We start from the raw sequence: 14,251 nt of genomic DNA on the forward strand, positions 1-14,251 counted from the left end.
TTCTGTAGATTAAATAAGCCCAGTTCCTTCAGCCTCTCCTCATAAATCATGTGCCCAGCCCCCTAATCATTTTCATTGCCCTCTGCTGGACTCTCTCTAATTTGTCCACATCTTTTCTGTAGTGATGGGCCACAATCTGCACACAATATTCCAGATGTGACCTCACCAGTGCCAAATAGAGGGGAATAATCACGTCCCTCTATCTGCTGGCAATCCTCCTACTAATCCAGCCCAATATGCCATTAGCCTTCTTGGCAATAAGGTCACACTGTTGACTCACATCCAGCTTCTTGTCCACTGTAACGCCCAGGTCCTTTTCTGCCCAACTGCTGCCTAGCCGGTCAGTCCTCAGTCTGTAGCAATGCATGGGATTCTTCCATTCTAAGTGCAGTTTTCTGTACTGGTCCTTGTTGAACCTCATCAGATTTCTCTTGGCCCAATCTTCCAATTTGTCTAGGTCACGCTGTATCCTATCCCTTCCCTCCAGCGTATCTTCTACTCCCATCAGTTTAGTGTCATCTGCGAACTTGCTGAAAATGCAATCCACCCCATCCTTCAGCTCATTAATGAAGATGTTGAACAAAACTGGCCCCAGGACCAACCCCCAGGGCATTCTGCTTGATACTGCCTGCCAACCAGACAGTGAGTCATTGATCACTACCCGTTAAGCCTGATGATCTAGCCAGCTTTCTATCCACCTTACAGTCTATTCATCCAACCCATACTACTTTAACTTGCTGATAAGAATACTGTGGGAGACCATATCAAAAGCTTTGCAGAAATCAAGGTAAATCACATCTACTGCTTTCCCCATATCCACAGAGTCAGTTATCTCATCATAGAAGGCAATCAGGTTGGTCAGGCATGACTTGCTCTCAGTGAATCCTTGCTAACTTCCTGATCACCTTACTCTTCTCCCAGTGCTTCAAAATGGATTTCTTGAGGACCTGCTCCATGATTTTTCCAGGGACTAAAGTGAGGCTGACAGGTCTGTAGTTTCCTGGACTCTCCTTTTTCCCTTTTTTAAAGATGGGCACTATATTTGCCTTTTTCCAATAGTCCAGGGCCTCCCCCATCACAAGTTTTCAAAGATACTGGCCAGTGGCTCTGCAATCACATCCACCAACTTCTTCAGCATTCTCAGATGCATTGCATCCAGCCCCCTGGACTCATGCATGTCCAGTTTTTCTAAATAGTCCTGAACCTGTTCTTTCACTACTGAGGGCTGCTCATCTCCTCCCCATAATGCGCTGCCCAGTGCAGTAGTCTGGGAGCTGATATTGTCTGTGAAGACAGAGGCAAAAAAAAGCATTGAGTACTTCAGCTTTTCCCACATCATCTGTCACTAGGTTGCCTCCCCTGTTCAGTAAGAGGCCCACACTTTCCGTAACCTTCTTGTTACTAACATACCTGTAAGAAAGCCTTCTTCTTACCCTTCATGTCTCTATCTAGCTGCAACTCCAATTGTGCTTTGGCCTTCCTGATTTCAACCCCGCGTGCTTGAGCATTATCTTTATATTCCTTTCTAGTTATCTGTCCAAGCTTCCACTTCTTGTAAGCTTCCTTTTTGTGTTTAAGCTCACTGAAGATTTCTCAGTATGAATCAGGAGGCCACCCCTGTTGCTCCTTGCACTTCTTCCTGGTATCCCGCTTACCTCTGTGCATGAGTCTCCATCCCCTGGTAAACTTAAGCCTGTCTGTGAAGATACGCTTCCCTCTCTCCATTAGGTGGATCCTGTCTCTTCCTAGCAATTCTTCTTGGAACAATATCCCATGATTGAAAAATCTAAAGCCCTCTCTCTTCCACCACTCGATGGTCCCCACCTGGACCTTTTCCTTAAACAAGGAGGATGGATGAGACCACCACCTGCACTTCAAATTCCTTTATCCTTTTTCCCAGAGCCACATAGTCTCCAGTGACCCGCTCAAGGTCATTCATGGCAGGATCACTGATGCCCACGTGGAGGAGGAGGAGGAAGGGGTAGCGGTTCAAGAGCTTGAGGAGTCTTGGCAGACTCTGTCACATTCTGAACTCTAGCTCCAGGAAAGCAGCACACTTCGAGTTTCCCCAGTCTGGAAACACAGTAACATGTGGTCCAAGATCTGTATACAAGTCCTTGTTGTTTGTGGGCTGCACTCTAATGTTGAAATTAGGTTGGATAGGATAGAGAATCTTTTCTTGGGTAGGTAAGCTCTCACAGTTGTGGAGTCAAAAGTTGCTCCTATAAAGTATAGATTTTTTTGTGGTTGATAGAAGTCCAGAGTAGCAGAATAGTGTTAATGCTCTGGATGCTGCCAACTGAACTTTTTGAAGGCGACCAGATCTGAGAAGTCAGTCTTCCAAATACAGGAACACTGATATTCCCCACTAATGGAGCTGAGGCGCTGCCACTGAATCTCTGAACAGCCCCGGGACACAGAGTCCAAAGGGGGTGAACTCGATATTGACAGTGATCTGTCCCTATTATGAAGCATAGGAATAGCTTGTGCAAGAAGTGGATAGCTATACGAAAAGTGTGTGGGTTCAGGCCTTTGATGTTCTGATGGATAGCAAAGGCTGGAGACTTAAAAGCAAGTCTCAACTTGCTTTCATAGTGGTCCGAGGGAGGTGGCACTGTTAGATCTTTTCAATACTGGCCTCAGGTTTATCAGAAACAATGAGATCCTCTGCAGAAAGGAAACTGGAACAAGGTAGAGGACTCTGACAGCCTTCACACAAAGTTTGGGTCAGTACCATCTGGTGAGATAGAGGCTGTTACGATTGTGGTGTCATCTCCCCTTTCAGAGGTACAGTGAGACACTGGTACCAGGGCACAGGTGTGGTGTCTTTTGCAGTGCGCAAGGTGTCAGTCGGTGCCACAGTGATAGTTGCTCTGGTGACAGGTATCTCCTAATGATATTTCTTTCTAGCACCGATGCTGTGGTTCCAGACTCAGTCGGAGCCTCTATAGTACCCTTAGAGCAGTGGTTCTTAACCTTTCCAAACTACTGTACCCCTGAAGCCTGAGTCCCACCCCCACGGGGCTGAGGCATGTAACTTAGTTTCATGGCGCCCCTGTGGCTCCAGGCAATTGCCTTTCTTGCCACCCCCAATACCAGCTCTGCACTTGCGACCCCTCTAAACCCCCAGGTTAAGAAACACTGCCTTAGAGGGACAAGAGATCTCCCAAGAGTGGGTCTTATGGGGTGATATACAACTTTTCTTCATTTCCTTGTTTGGAGAGAGATATTTCTTCTTCCTTAGAGTTGTTGTCCAGGACTGCAGATGAGGCACCAACTGGCACTGAGGCAGCTTGCGTTGTAGAAGCTGGTGTACAGGGGAAAGTGGACCCTCTGGAGCTAGGGCATATTCCATTAATAAGACTTAAATCTAGTCTCACTGTCTTCCTTGGATCCGCATTTGAAACCCTGACAGGCCTTGCATTTAGAAGCATTGTGGGAGTCCTCCAAACACTACAGGCAGCTGGTGTGTCCTTCATAGCGTGGAAAAGAACTGTGGCAAGTCTCACAGGCCTTAAATCCTGGAGTATAACAAATTGTGCTCTGACAAACAAAAACAAAAAATAAAAAAAAATTCCTTTTCTACCAACACAATAGTGTTATATAAAATAAACAGATACCAAATGAAAATAAATAATTAAAACTATTAAAACAAAAAAAATCAAATATAAAGAATTTACACAGCAAAGGCAGGAAGCTGAATACAGCAGACAGCTGAGCTTTCCACCTCGAGCCACAGGCAGTTGAGAAGGAACTGAGGGGCAGTGGGCTCACACTTCCCTATATGCCCTTGTTCGGAGCACAAAGCACTCCACTGCAGATGCAGGCTCACGGACACTACTCTGCAGTCTCTGATAGGATGTGCATACGCCCATGCACTCCCAATGGTGGAGCACACATAGGGACATAGAATAATTCTTGGAGTGTTTCCTAAAATGTGACTGAACATTACTGAATGCAGTAACTTGTGATTGAGCTAGATCATATCTTTTATAAAGGCATTCAAATCTTCATTTAAAGACTCTAACTGATGATGAATTATCCCACACCCCTTGGTAAACTGTGCCAATGGTTGATTATGCTCACTGTTGGGTTGCATCTTATTTCTAATCTGACATTTTTTAAAATCAAAGAGAGAAGTCTTAAAACAGGTCAGAAATTGAAGAGATTACATATATAATATGACAGGGTCAGACCAGATGGCTACGTGAGAGTTCTAGAAGGCTGTTATATCAGCCCCAGGATCAGCAAGTCCCTTTTCCCCTGGTAGCTGAGCAGGGGTTATTCCAGGTTAATTAATACACTTGGAGCCAATCAAGGCCCGGCCTAGGATTTGTTAAAAGCCTCCCCTCCAGAGAAAGGGTGTGGTTGGAGTTGTGGGAATGAGGTAAGCCACCACAGAGTATGAGTAGGCAAGATGCCAGGAGGGTTTCAGAGAAGGAGCAGAATGCTGGCAGGAGAGAACCCGGCAGGTACAAAGACTGAGGGAGGAAAAACCCTGCCCAAAGAGGGCAAAGGACCTTTCCCAGGCCTGGAGGTCTAAGGGAAGAGACTCTGCCAGAAAGGGAAGATTGAACTGGACATTTGGCTCGGCACTACTACACCCAGTGGGGCTGTCAGAGGTCAAGAGCCTCCCCTGGCAAGGAAGGGCCCCTGTCCAAGCAGGGTACCGACATTAAGTCAGGGGACACGGGGAAGTAACCCAGGGAAGCTAGCAGCTTTCCTGAAGCCACAGCATGAAACTGCTACTTGTAGGGTGTCTGGGTTGAGGCCTGGAGTCGAGGGTGGGACCAGGCTACCCCCACCCCCCACTGGCCATTCACTGGAGGGGCAAGAGCCCCAGCGAAGAGGCAAGGGCATATGAGAACCCAAGATAGAACTGGGGAGCCAGCAGAGAACAGCAATCTTAGAGAGGCTGTATTACCCTCACCCACCACAACAGGGTAGAAGAACACTAAGCGGTGAAGCAGTTCCCTGACCTACCGCTAGCAGGACGCTCTGGACCCACCGAGATAGAGGAAGAGCTGTCACAATAGACAGAGAAAGAATCTAACAGCCATTTGTTTAATAGATAGCTTGAACAAAAAAATAAATTGGAAGCTATAATGAGCCCGCACCCTACTCACTGTCTTAATAGCCACAAGAGGTAGGGTCCAACATGGAGGTGACTAAGCAATGCTTACTCATCACTTCTAGGTTTGAGTCTGCTTAAAGCAACCAGAGAAAAAGATGTATTTTCTGTTTCCTGCACACATACTGTCCCTGGTGTCAGATTTCCATAGGTCCTATCAATCTTGTCTTTGAACTATTGGTAACAGGAAAACTTGTTTATTTTTCTCCCAAACTGTAAAGCATCTCCAAAGACACAGCATTAGGAATTTAAAGTCTCTGTGCTACAGTCAGATCAGAAGTACATTTTCTACCACTGGTGCTCCATCTTCTTTGTTTGTCATTTAATCTCAGGTCACCAATGTAATTTTAGAACCTGAGAGGATAATACGGAAGGGGATTCCTGAGGCTGATATGTCTATGGTTGCAAAGAAAAAAACAACTGTAATGGCCCACCAATACATATTATAGTATCTGTAGCAAATATTTATTAGTGTAGCAAATAGAGGCCCCAACTGAGATTTGGGCCCCATTGTGTAAGGCACTGTTCATACCACACAGTAGACAGTTCATGCCCCAAAGAGCTTATAATCTAACTAGATACATGGAGGAGGAGGTAGAATAGAAAGGAAGTATTATTCACCTAGAATAAGTGACTTGACCATGAACAGGACATGCCCAACATTCAGTCCAACCCTACAAAAAAGATGCAGACCGATTCAATTCAAAGCCCTTTTTTTCCAAAGAATTACAACTTGGCAATAAAATGTTTAATTATTCCTCCCTTACAAGATTTAAATTTCCAGGTTCTGTTTCCAGAATCTGCTGAGATGATAGGAGGAGGAGGATGTCTGCAGCTGAAAAAAAATCTAACATTGATTTCCAGATACTAACTTTTAGAGTTGGCAGTTAGGTCACGTTATTTAAGTCATTCTAAAGGGATATTCAAGGGGGGAAAAAACCAATAAACTTCTCAGGTTTTAAAAAAATGTGTTATTTGTAATATTATATATTACTGAAAAAGAAAAATTAAATTATATTGTAGTAGGTTTTCATGCATTTCATTCAGCAGGATTTTTTTTTGGGGGGGGGAGGGAGAGGAGGGGACATTTTATTGACACTGTACAGGAAGCAAAGCAGTAAAACTATGTAAAAGTGGCATCTGCTTAATCCCATCTGCTCATTGTGTTTGTCTGAAGTTATATCCCAATACTTCAGTATTATGGAACACTTACTACTAAATACCTTACTATCTAAAATAGTCATCTATTACTGCACTGCAGTTAGCAATGCATACAGCTCTGAGAGGGGGAGCTACATTTTTATTTTGGTCCATGGATAACAAAGAACTTCGCTAGTATTCTGATCGCAGCTTCTCGAGTACTGACTTGTAGATGTCAGAATAAGTTTGCAGCGCTGATAGCTAGAAAATCCCTCTGCTTGTAAATTAAACAAATTTTTATGAAATAAAATACAAATATAGACAGTAAAAATGGCAATTTTACTGAGTCACTTTTCAGAGTATACCTTCATCTTAAAGGCCAAACATTATATCTCTAATTTTGACTAGGTATTATATGAATCTTGAAACTCTGTACATTCTGGGTTTTGTCTGTTTAAAGTCTTTGTCTTTTAGAGTTTGATAAAATTGGCACATGAACACTTTATGACATGAAAAGGTGGACAGATACTTAAAATACAATATTCTTCTGTAAAAAAGAGCATGAGTTTTCAAGTTGCAATACACTTCACATTACCTTGGAGGCTGAATTCTGAATCTCTCAAATACTTCTGGATAAAGCAATGGAAAAACTACCATCTCTTTTAGAGCTGAAATATGGCTAGATAGTCCACCCACACTATCAAATCGTACCTAATGCAGGGAGAGTTAAAAAAACAAAAAAAGAAATCATACATTTCATATATGCTTCAAAGAAAGTTGGGTCAACAACATGATTATACTCGTAAGCATCCAAGAACAGAAGACATTATATGCAACTACAAAAGAAAATGTACTTGGCATTCATGGCAGTTTTGAAGCATGTTGAGGGGGGCTTCTATGCAATGGTAGCTGTAAAGAGATTGTAGAGTTTTTCCATAACAAAGTTACCCATTGACTGAAAGAGTTTTAACTGACAGCATTTGAGACAAAGTACTTACTGAAAAATCTATTTGCATTGGATCAACATCAGCAAGGCTTGCTCCAATTTTCATCCGATCCTTGTGAACTCCCTTTAATTCATCTCTCCGAATGTTTAGTGGAAGACACCTGATTTGAAGACAAGAAAAGGGGAGGACAGACACTATCTAAAGTAAGATATAACCAGATTTTTCTTGGCAAATTATACAAACTTATGATAAGCTCTAACAAATCCTGAACTAATTAAGTTCACAGTGTCCAACTATGAACAAAGGAAGAGGGGTCAGTTATCCTAAATACCACCAACTTCCTTGGTGTGCTAAGGATTTGTGCTCCTAAATTACCTGGGCACTTTTGAGAATCCTACCCCAAAGAACTTTGGTGGTATGTGGAACAACGTATCTTCCTCCTTTGTTCACTTTTGGACATCGTGAACTTAGGTTACTTTTCATGATGAAAATCATTCTCTCACAGATGGGTTTTTTCTATACTCAGATCTGGAATAGCAACATGCTTCCATGCAGATGACGCTTGTTAAAAAAACCAGAGTTAATTAAATTTGTGACTGAACTCCTTGGGGGAGAATTGTAGGTCTCCTGCACAATGGTTTTACCCACATTCTGCCATATATTTTGTTTTATGGCAATCTCGGATGACGATCCAGCATATGTTGTTTGATTTAAGAACACTTTTACTGCAGATTTGAGAAAATGCAAAGGTACCAACATGAGATTTCTAAAGATAGTTACACCACTCACCCAAGGTTTAAGAATCTGAAGTCCCATCCAAAATCTGAGAGGGATGAACATGATCAGATGTCTTAAAAGAGTAATGCTCCAGTGTGGAAAAATATTGTTACTAAGGCCTTGTCTACAGTAGAAAAATAAGTCAACATAAAACGACTTTCAGCCACTGCCATAATTACAGCGGTGGCTGATGTACACACTGCTCTCCTTGGGTCGATGGAGTGAATCCTCACTAGGAGGAGTGATGAGTCTCATCTCTCAGCTCTCTGCCAGGAGACTCCTGGGCTCCCTTTGGGCTGCCCCCTCCGCTCCCCGGTCCCAGCCGGGGGCAGCTGCCCGCATCCTACCCTGGAGTTGGACGGCAGCCACGCATGCTAGGCAGCCCAGAGGCAGCCACCCGCATGCTGGTATGCAGCCGGGAGCTGGGTTCCAGATGCCTGCCTCCCGCCCAGGTTCTGACACGTCCTGGGGAGCCAGGCGGCAGCCACCTGCATCCCGGGGAGCTGCCCAGGTCTGGCTTGCAGGAGGGAGCAGGGCAGCAGCAACCTGCGTGCTGGGGAGCCGAGCGGGACAGCAGCTACGCACGTCCAGGCTGGCAGTGGGCAGCAGTCACCTACCACCACATCCCGTCCAGTCCCAGCTACAGCTGGACTCCAGCTGCCTGCAGCTGGGACTGGGGAACCAGCTGCCCTAGGCTTTGAGCAGCTGGGAGTGGGAACCAGCCACCCGGCTTTCTGGTCAATTTCAGTGCTCCAGCAGACACTGTCGCCCTAGCTCTGCTGACAAAAGCCCTACACCTTTCACACTCGTTTTACTTTGTTGAAAAAAACAGGGCAGTTTTGTCGGCGGGCGGGCGGGCGTGTGTGTACACCAGCACTAAAGCTGACTTTTGTCAACAAAGCTCTCTAATGTAGAGCAGGCCTAACGTCCTGTAACTGTTGTTCAAGACATACTGCCATTCCAAGTAGGTGCATGTGCATTGTGTGCACAGTCACTGGAAGGCTTTTTCCCTAGTGGTACCCGTAGGGTTGGCTCTGGGGCTCCCTGGCCTTCATTGTGCCCTATATGGGGCTATGCTGACCCCCTGCCTATTCAGTTCCTTCCTGCTGGCAAACTCCAACAGAGGGGTAGGCGGATGGGTCTTGGAATGGACATGAGCAACACATCTCGAAGAAAAACAGTTTCAGAAGGTTAGTAACTGTCTTTTCTTCTTCAAATGCTTGCTCTTTTCAATTCCAAGTAGATTACTCCCAAGCAACCCCGTAGGAGGAGGGGTCAACAGACTACAGATTGGAGCACTGCCCTACCAACTGCTGCATCATCTCTGGCTTGATGGGTAATGGCATAGTGTGCCACAAAGGTGTGGATGGACAACCATGTCGCGGCCCTACATATGTCCTGAATCGGGACCTGAGCTAGAAATGCGGTTGAGGATACCTGGGCCCTTGTGGAGAGGGCTGTCAGTGCTGGGGTTGGTACATTTGCTAGGTTGTAACAGGCCTTGATACATGACGTGATCCATGATGAGATTCTTTGAAATCAGACCGGAGGACTCTTCATCCTATCTGCTGCTGCTACAAACAGTTGAGATGTTTTCCTAAACGGTTTTGTTCTTTCAACATAGATTGCGAACACCCTCCTAACATCCAGTGAATTAAGCTTTTGCTCACAGCTGCTGGCGTGCAGTTTGGGGTAAAAGACTAGGAGGAATATGTCCTGGTTCAAATGGAACTGTGACACTACCTTTGGAAGGAAGGCTGAGTGAAGGCAGAGGCGGAACCTTGCCCTTGAAGACGACCGTATGTGAGGGTCTTAAGTTCTGAAACACTTCTGGCCGAAGTGATGGCCACTAGAAAGGCTACCTTCCATGTTAGGTATAAGAGCATGTTGCTAATGGCACGAATGGAGGCTTCATCAAAACTGATAGTACCAGATAGAACCAGCTGATGTGTCTGAGGTAGCAGCCTGTCAAGGCCCTTAAGGAAGTTACTTACTGTAGGATTTCCCAGGACCAATCAGCCTGCTACCCAAAGATGAAAGGCTGAAACTGCAGCCAAATATACCTTAATTAATAATATTGACAGTCCCTGATGCTGTAACATCAGGTGTAACAGAAAGTCCAAGATAAGAGGTATGGATGACAATTTGGGTGAAGTGCCCTTCTGCGTGGACCAAATGGAGAATCTCTTCCATTTGGCCAGGTAGGTATCCCGCCCTAGTGGAGGGTTTTCAACTACCCAGGAGGACCTCCCTGACCTGCTCTGAACATTCAGTCTCCTGGAGGTTCAACCATGGAGCTTCCACACCATAAGATACAGGGATTGTATGTTTGAGTGGCGAAGGCTTCTGTGATCCTGAGCGATTAGGTCTGGTACTAGTGGAAGACTGATGGAAGTCTCCACGGAGAATTTGAGAAGCGTGAATGTAGTGCTGGCGTGGCCAAGACGGGGCTATCAAGATTATTGCCAAGCTTTCCCTGCTGATCTTCAGAAGGACCTGTGAACCAGATGTATTAGAGGGAATGTGTAGAACAGGTGCCCTATCCACAGAATGAGGTATGCATCCACATTTGACTCCAGGCTGCGGTTTGGAATGAGCAGAACTGTGTTCATTTCCTCATGAATAAGTCTATGTGGGGAATCGCCCAACTCCAGAAGATGTCATTCACCACATCTGGATGGAGGGACCATTCGTGGGTGGGAACTGACCTGCTGAGGTAGTCTGCCAGCACATTCTGAGACCCCGGTAGGTAGGACACTTCTAGATAGATTGTGTGAGCTATGCAGAAGTGCCACAGGTCAAAGGCTTCCTTGCACAGGGGAGAGAAGTGAGCTTCACCCTGTCTGTCTGTTTATATAGAATAGTGCTGTTGTGTTGTCTGTTCTTATCAAAACGCATTTGCCTTCCTGATGGATACTGAAGGCTTGACAGGAACAGCATACCACCCTTAGCACTCTCACATTGATGTGGGTCGAGAGATCTTCCAGAGACCAAAGCCCAAGTCTTGAGGCATCCTAGATGAGCACCCTCCCATCTGTGTCTGAAACGTCGGTTACTAAGGTCACGGAGGGAGGCGAGGGAATGAAGGGGACTCCTGCACAGACCGCTCGTGGGTCTAGCCACCAGTGGAGCGTTTCCAACAAGAATAGTGGGACGGATACTACCCTGTCAATGCAATCCCAGTATGGTAGGTAGACTGAGGCCAGTCATGTCTGCAGAGGCCTGAGACACAGTCTGGTATGTTGGACTACGTAAGTGCATGCTGCCAGATGGCTCAACGGTTTCAGGCAGTTTCTGACTGTGGTCATGGGATGTCATTTCCATTCCTCTATGATGGAGCATATGGCTCAGAATCATGAGACTGGAAGGTAGGCCTTGGCCTGGTTCGAGTCTATAACTGCCCCTATGAATTCTATCCTCTGGGTAGGAATCAGGATTGACTTCTGCACATTGAACAGGAGGCCTAATCCGTCCAACGTCAATTTTATGAATTTTATGTCCACTTCCACCGGTTGCCTGGAAGGACCCTTCATTAGCCAATCATCCAAGAGTGGATAAACCTGTATCTTCCACTTTCTGAGAAATGTGGCCACAACTGTCATGCACTTCGTGAATGCTCTGGGAGATCAAATGGAAGTACCTTAAATTGGCAGTGTGACTGGTTGACTACAAAGCAGAGGAACCTTCTGTGTTTTGGGATAAACACCACATGGAAGTACGCATCCTTTAGGTTGAGAGCAGCATACCAATCTCCTTGATCCAGGGAAGAAATAATGGATCCCAAGGAGACCATGCAGAACCTCAGCTTCTTCATGTATCTGTTGAGGTTTTGCAAGTCTAGGGTAGGTTTGAGACCACCCTTGGCTTTTGGGATTAAGAAGTATCAGGAATAGAATCCCCTTCCCCTTAGCTTCCAAGGAACCTCTTCCACTGCTCCTGTCTTTAGACGTTCTTTCATGTCTTGAACCAGAAGTTGTTCGTGAGAGGGGTCCCTAAAGAGGGGTGGGGAGGATGGGGGTCATGAGGGTGGAAGGGAGCTGAAATGGATAAAGAATCCCAGTTCTACCATGCATAGTACCCAGCAATCTGACAATCTGAGCCAGCACACAGTAGAAGTGGAATAAGCAGTTTGAAAACAAGAGATGTGGAGGATCCAGGGCTTGGGTTAGTAAACTGTTCTCGGGTGCACACTCAAAAGTTATGTTTTGGCCCTGGGGTTGTTTTGTGTGGTCTGCCCCTTGGCTGGAGGAAGCCTGAGAAGGTCTCTTCCTGTAGTTCCTGCCTTTCCCATGGCCAAAAGTCTTGCCTTTGATGTGGCTGATAAAAACGAGGCAGCATCTGAGGCTTGAAATGCCTCTTTTGGGGTGCTGGAGAGCACAGGCCCAGGGACTTAAGGGTTGTCCTATTGTCCTTGAGACTATACAGCTTGTAGTCAGACTGATTGGAAAACAAGGACTGACCCTTGAAAGGAAGGTCCTGAATAGCCTGTTGGACCTCAGGAGGGAGGCCAACGCCTGCAGCCAAGAACTGAGGCATATCGCTACTCCCGCAGCCATGGAGTGGGCTGCTGCCTCTGCTGCGTTGAGTGCCCCTTGAAGTGATGCCTTCGCGGTTGCATTGCTCTCCTCCACTAGGGTTATGAATTCCTTCTTAGAATCAGGAGGGATGGATTCTGCAAACTTCAGCATAGAGCCCCAGGTGTTGGAAAAGTACCTGCTCAAAACCGCCTGATGGTTTGCCACATGGAGTTGGAGGTCCCTAGTGGAATATACCTATCTGTCGAACAGGTCCATATTTTTTGCCTCCTTTGCCTTAGGTGTACGACCTTGGTTACCCTACCTCGCCCTCTTGTTTGCTGCTGCAACTATCAAAGACCCCGGAGGGCGGAAGGGTGGGGATAGAGGTACTCGTAGTCATTAGAGGGGACAAAGCACTTTTGCTCCACTTTTCTGGCAGTCAGGGGAATTGAGGCTCACAGTGCCTTTGTGGGCTGATGAACTGTCTTTGTAAAAGGCAAGTCTGCCTTGACTGGTCCTGATGGGGTTAAAATGTCTGTCATTGGGTCAACTCCCCCTTCGGAAATCTCTGCAACCTGGAGAGCCCCATGTTTAGGGTGATTCTAGGGAGGAGTTTCTGGTGGGCCATACTGTCCTCCACTGCTGATGCCAGTGAGGAGCCAGCAATTGCCTTGTAAAGTGAGGATGAAAACAATTCCCTTACGGAGGTGGTCTCCTGAGCCTCTGTGCCCAGGAGGTCCTGCGGTACTGGGTGTTCTAGTTCAGTGTCATCAGGCTCGGTGCCAGCATTGAATGCCCCTCAGTGCCAGTGAAGGGTGCCGGGACAATGGTTGATGGGACATCATCGTGGTCTTATACTTAGATGGTTCCAGACGTTTCCTCAGCACTGGGTTCTGTCTCTCTGGCCTTTCACGGGTCTGTAGAGGCAGCACCGTGCTTTCAATGAGCTCTCTGGCCACCTCAAAAGTCTCCAGAGTGAAAGGAAGTTGTAAGTCCTCCTCCTCAAACTCCATGGGAGGAGAGTTTGTAGGCACCAGACTCAACACACCCCTCTCAGGGGCCAGAGTCAATGGCGCCATGGCAGTGGAGTGGGTCACACTCCACTTGCACTCTTATGCCCTGATAGTTTGGGTGTTGGCGAGCGTCCCCTATCTGTTTTCTTTTGCCTCTTCTTTGGAACAGGGGAATGAGAGTGGTGTTGTGCTCTCGAGGTGTCCCTCAGTGCCGGTGACCCATGGCGGTGCCAAGGGTCTCTTGAACCAGAGTCCTTCCTCAGCACCGGATCTTGCACGGATGCTGGTGCACTCCAGATTGAGGCTGACATGCTGGGCACCGGTTCCGATGGACTCGGAGATAGTCAGAGGGCCGCCTCCATGAGAATAAACTTTAACCTCTGGCTTCTCACGTTTTTAATCCAGGGACGAAAGTCTTCGCAAATCTTGCAGCGGTCCTTCTGGTGGGTCTCTCCAAGGCACTTGAGGCAGGTAGTATAGTGCGGGTCACTTCTGGGCATGGGTTTCTTGCAAGCTCCACACAATTTGAATCCAGGGGACCGAGGCATACCCCGGCCTCCGGAAAGGGGGAGGGGAGGGGAGAGGGGAAGGAGGAGAGAAGGATGATTCCTTAAGGGATCTATCTGCTACAACTACTATAATCTAATTCTAGAAGAACAACACTTAACACTTATCTCTAATCTAACTATTTACAGATCACCACTAGATAACCACTGAGAAGAAGAC

General features: G+C 46.5%; 1 protein-coding gene across 4 annotated transcripts in view; it reads right to left on the bottom strand.

Annotated features, from left to right (window-relative positions):
• ATAD2 (ATPase family AAA domain containing 2) overlaps window positions 1-14,251 on the bottom strand; it is a 116,545-nt gene that overhangs the window by 67,455 nt on the left and 34,839 nt on the right. For all 4 annotated transcript variants that reach the window (XM_067531061.1, XM_067531077.1, XM_067531085.1 and 1 more), the window contains exons 10-11: window positions 7,270-7,378; window positions 6,867-6,982 (exon numbers count right to left, since the gene is read on the bottom strand). In XM_067531061.1, the coding sequence (XP_067387162.1) occupies window positions 6,867-6,982; window positions 7,270-7,378 (225 nt within the window). The remainder of the gene's footprint in view (window positions 1-6,866; window positions 6,983-7,269; window positions 7,379-14,251) is intronic.

This window comes from Emydura macquarii, unplaced genomic scaffold, assembly GCF_026122565.2.
Source record: "Emydura macquarii macquarii isolate MOO-44397 ecotype Brisbane River unplaced genomic scaffold, CSIRO-AGI_Emac_v2 contig_369, whole genome shotgun sequence".
Taxonomy (NCBI): domain Eukaryota; kingdom Metazoa; phylum Chordata; order Testudines; family Chelidae; genus Emydura; species Emydura macquarii.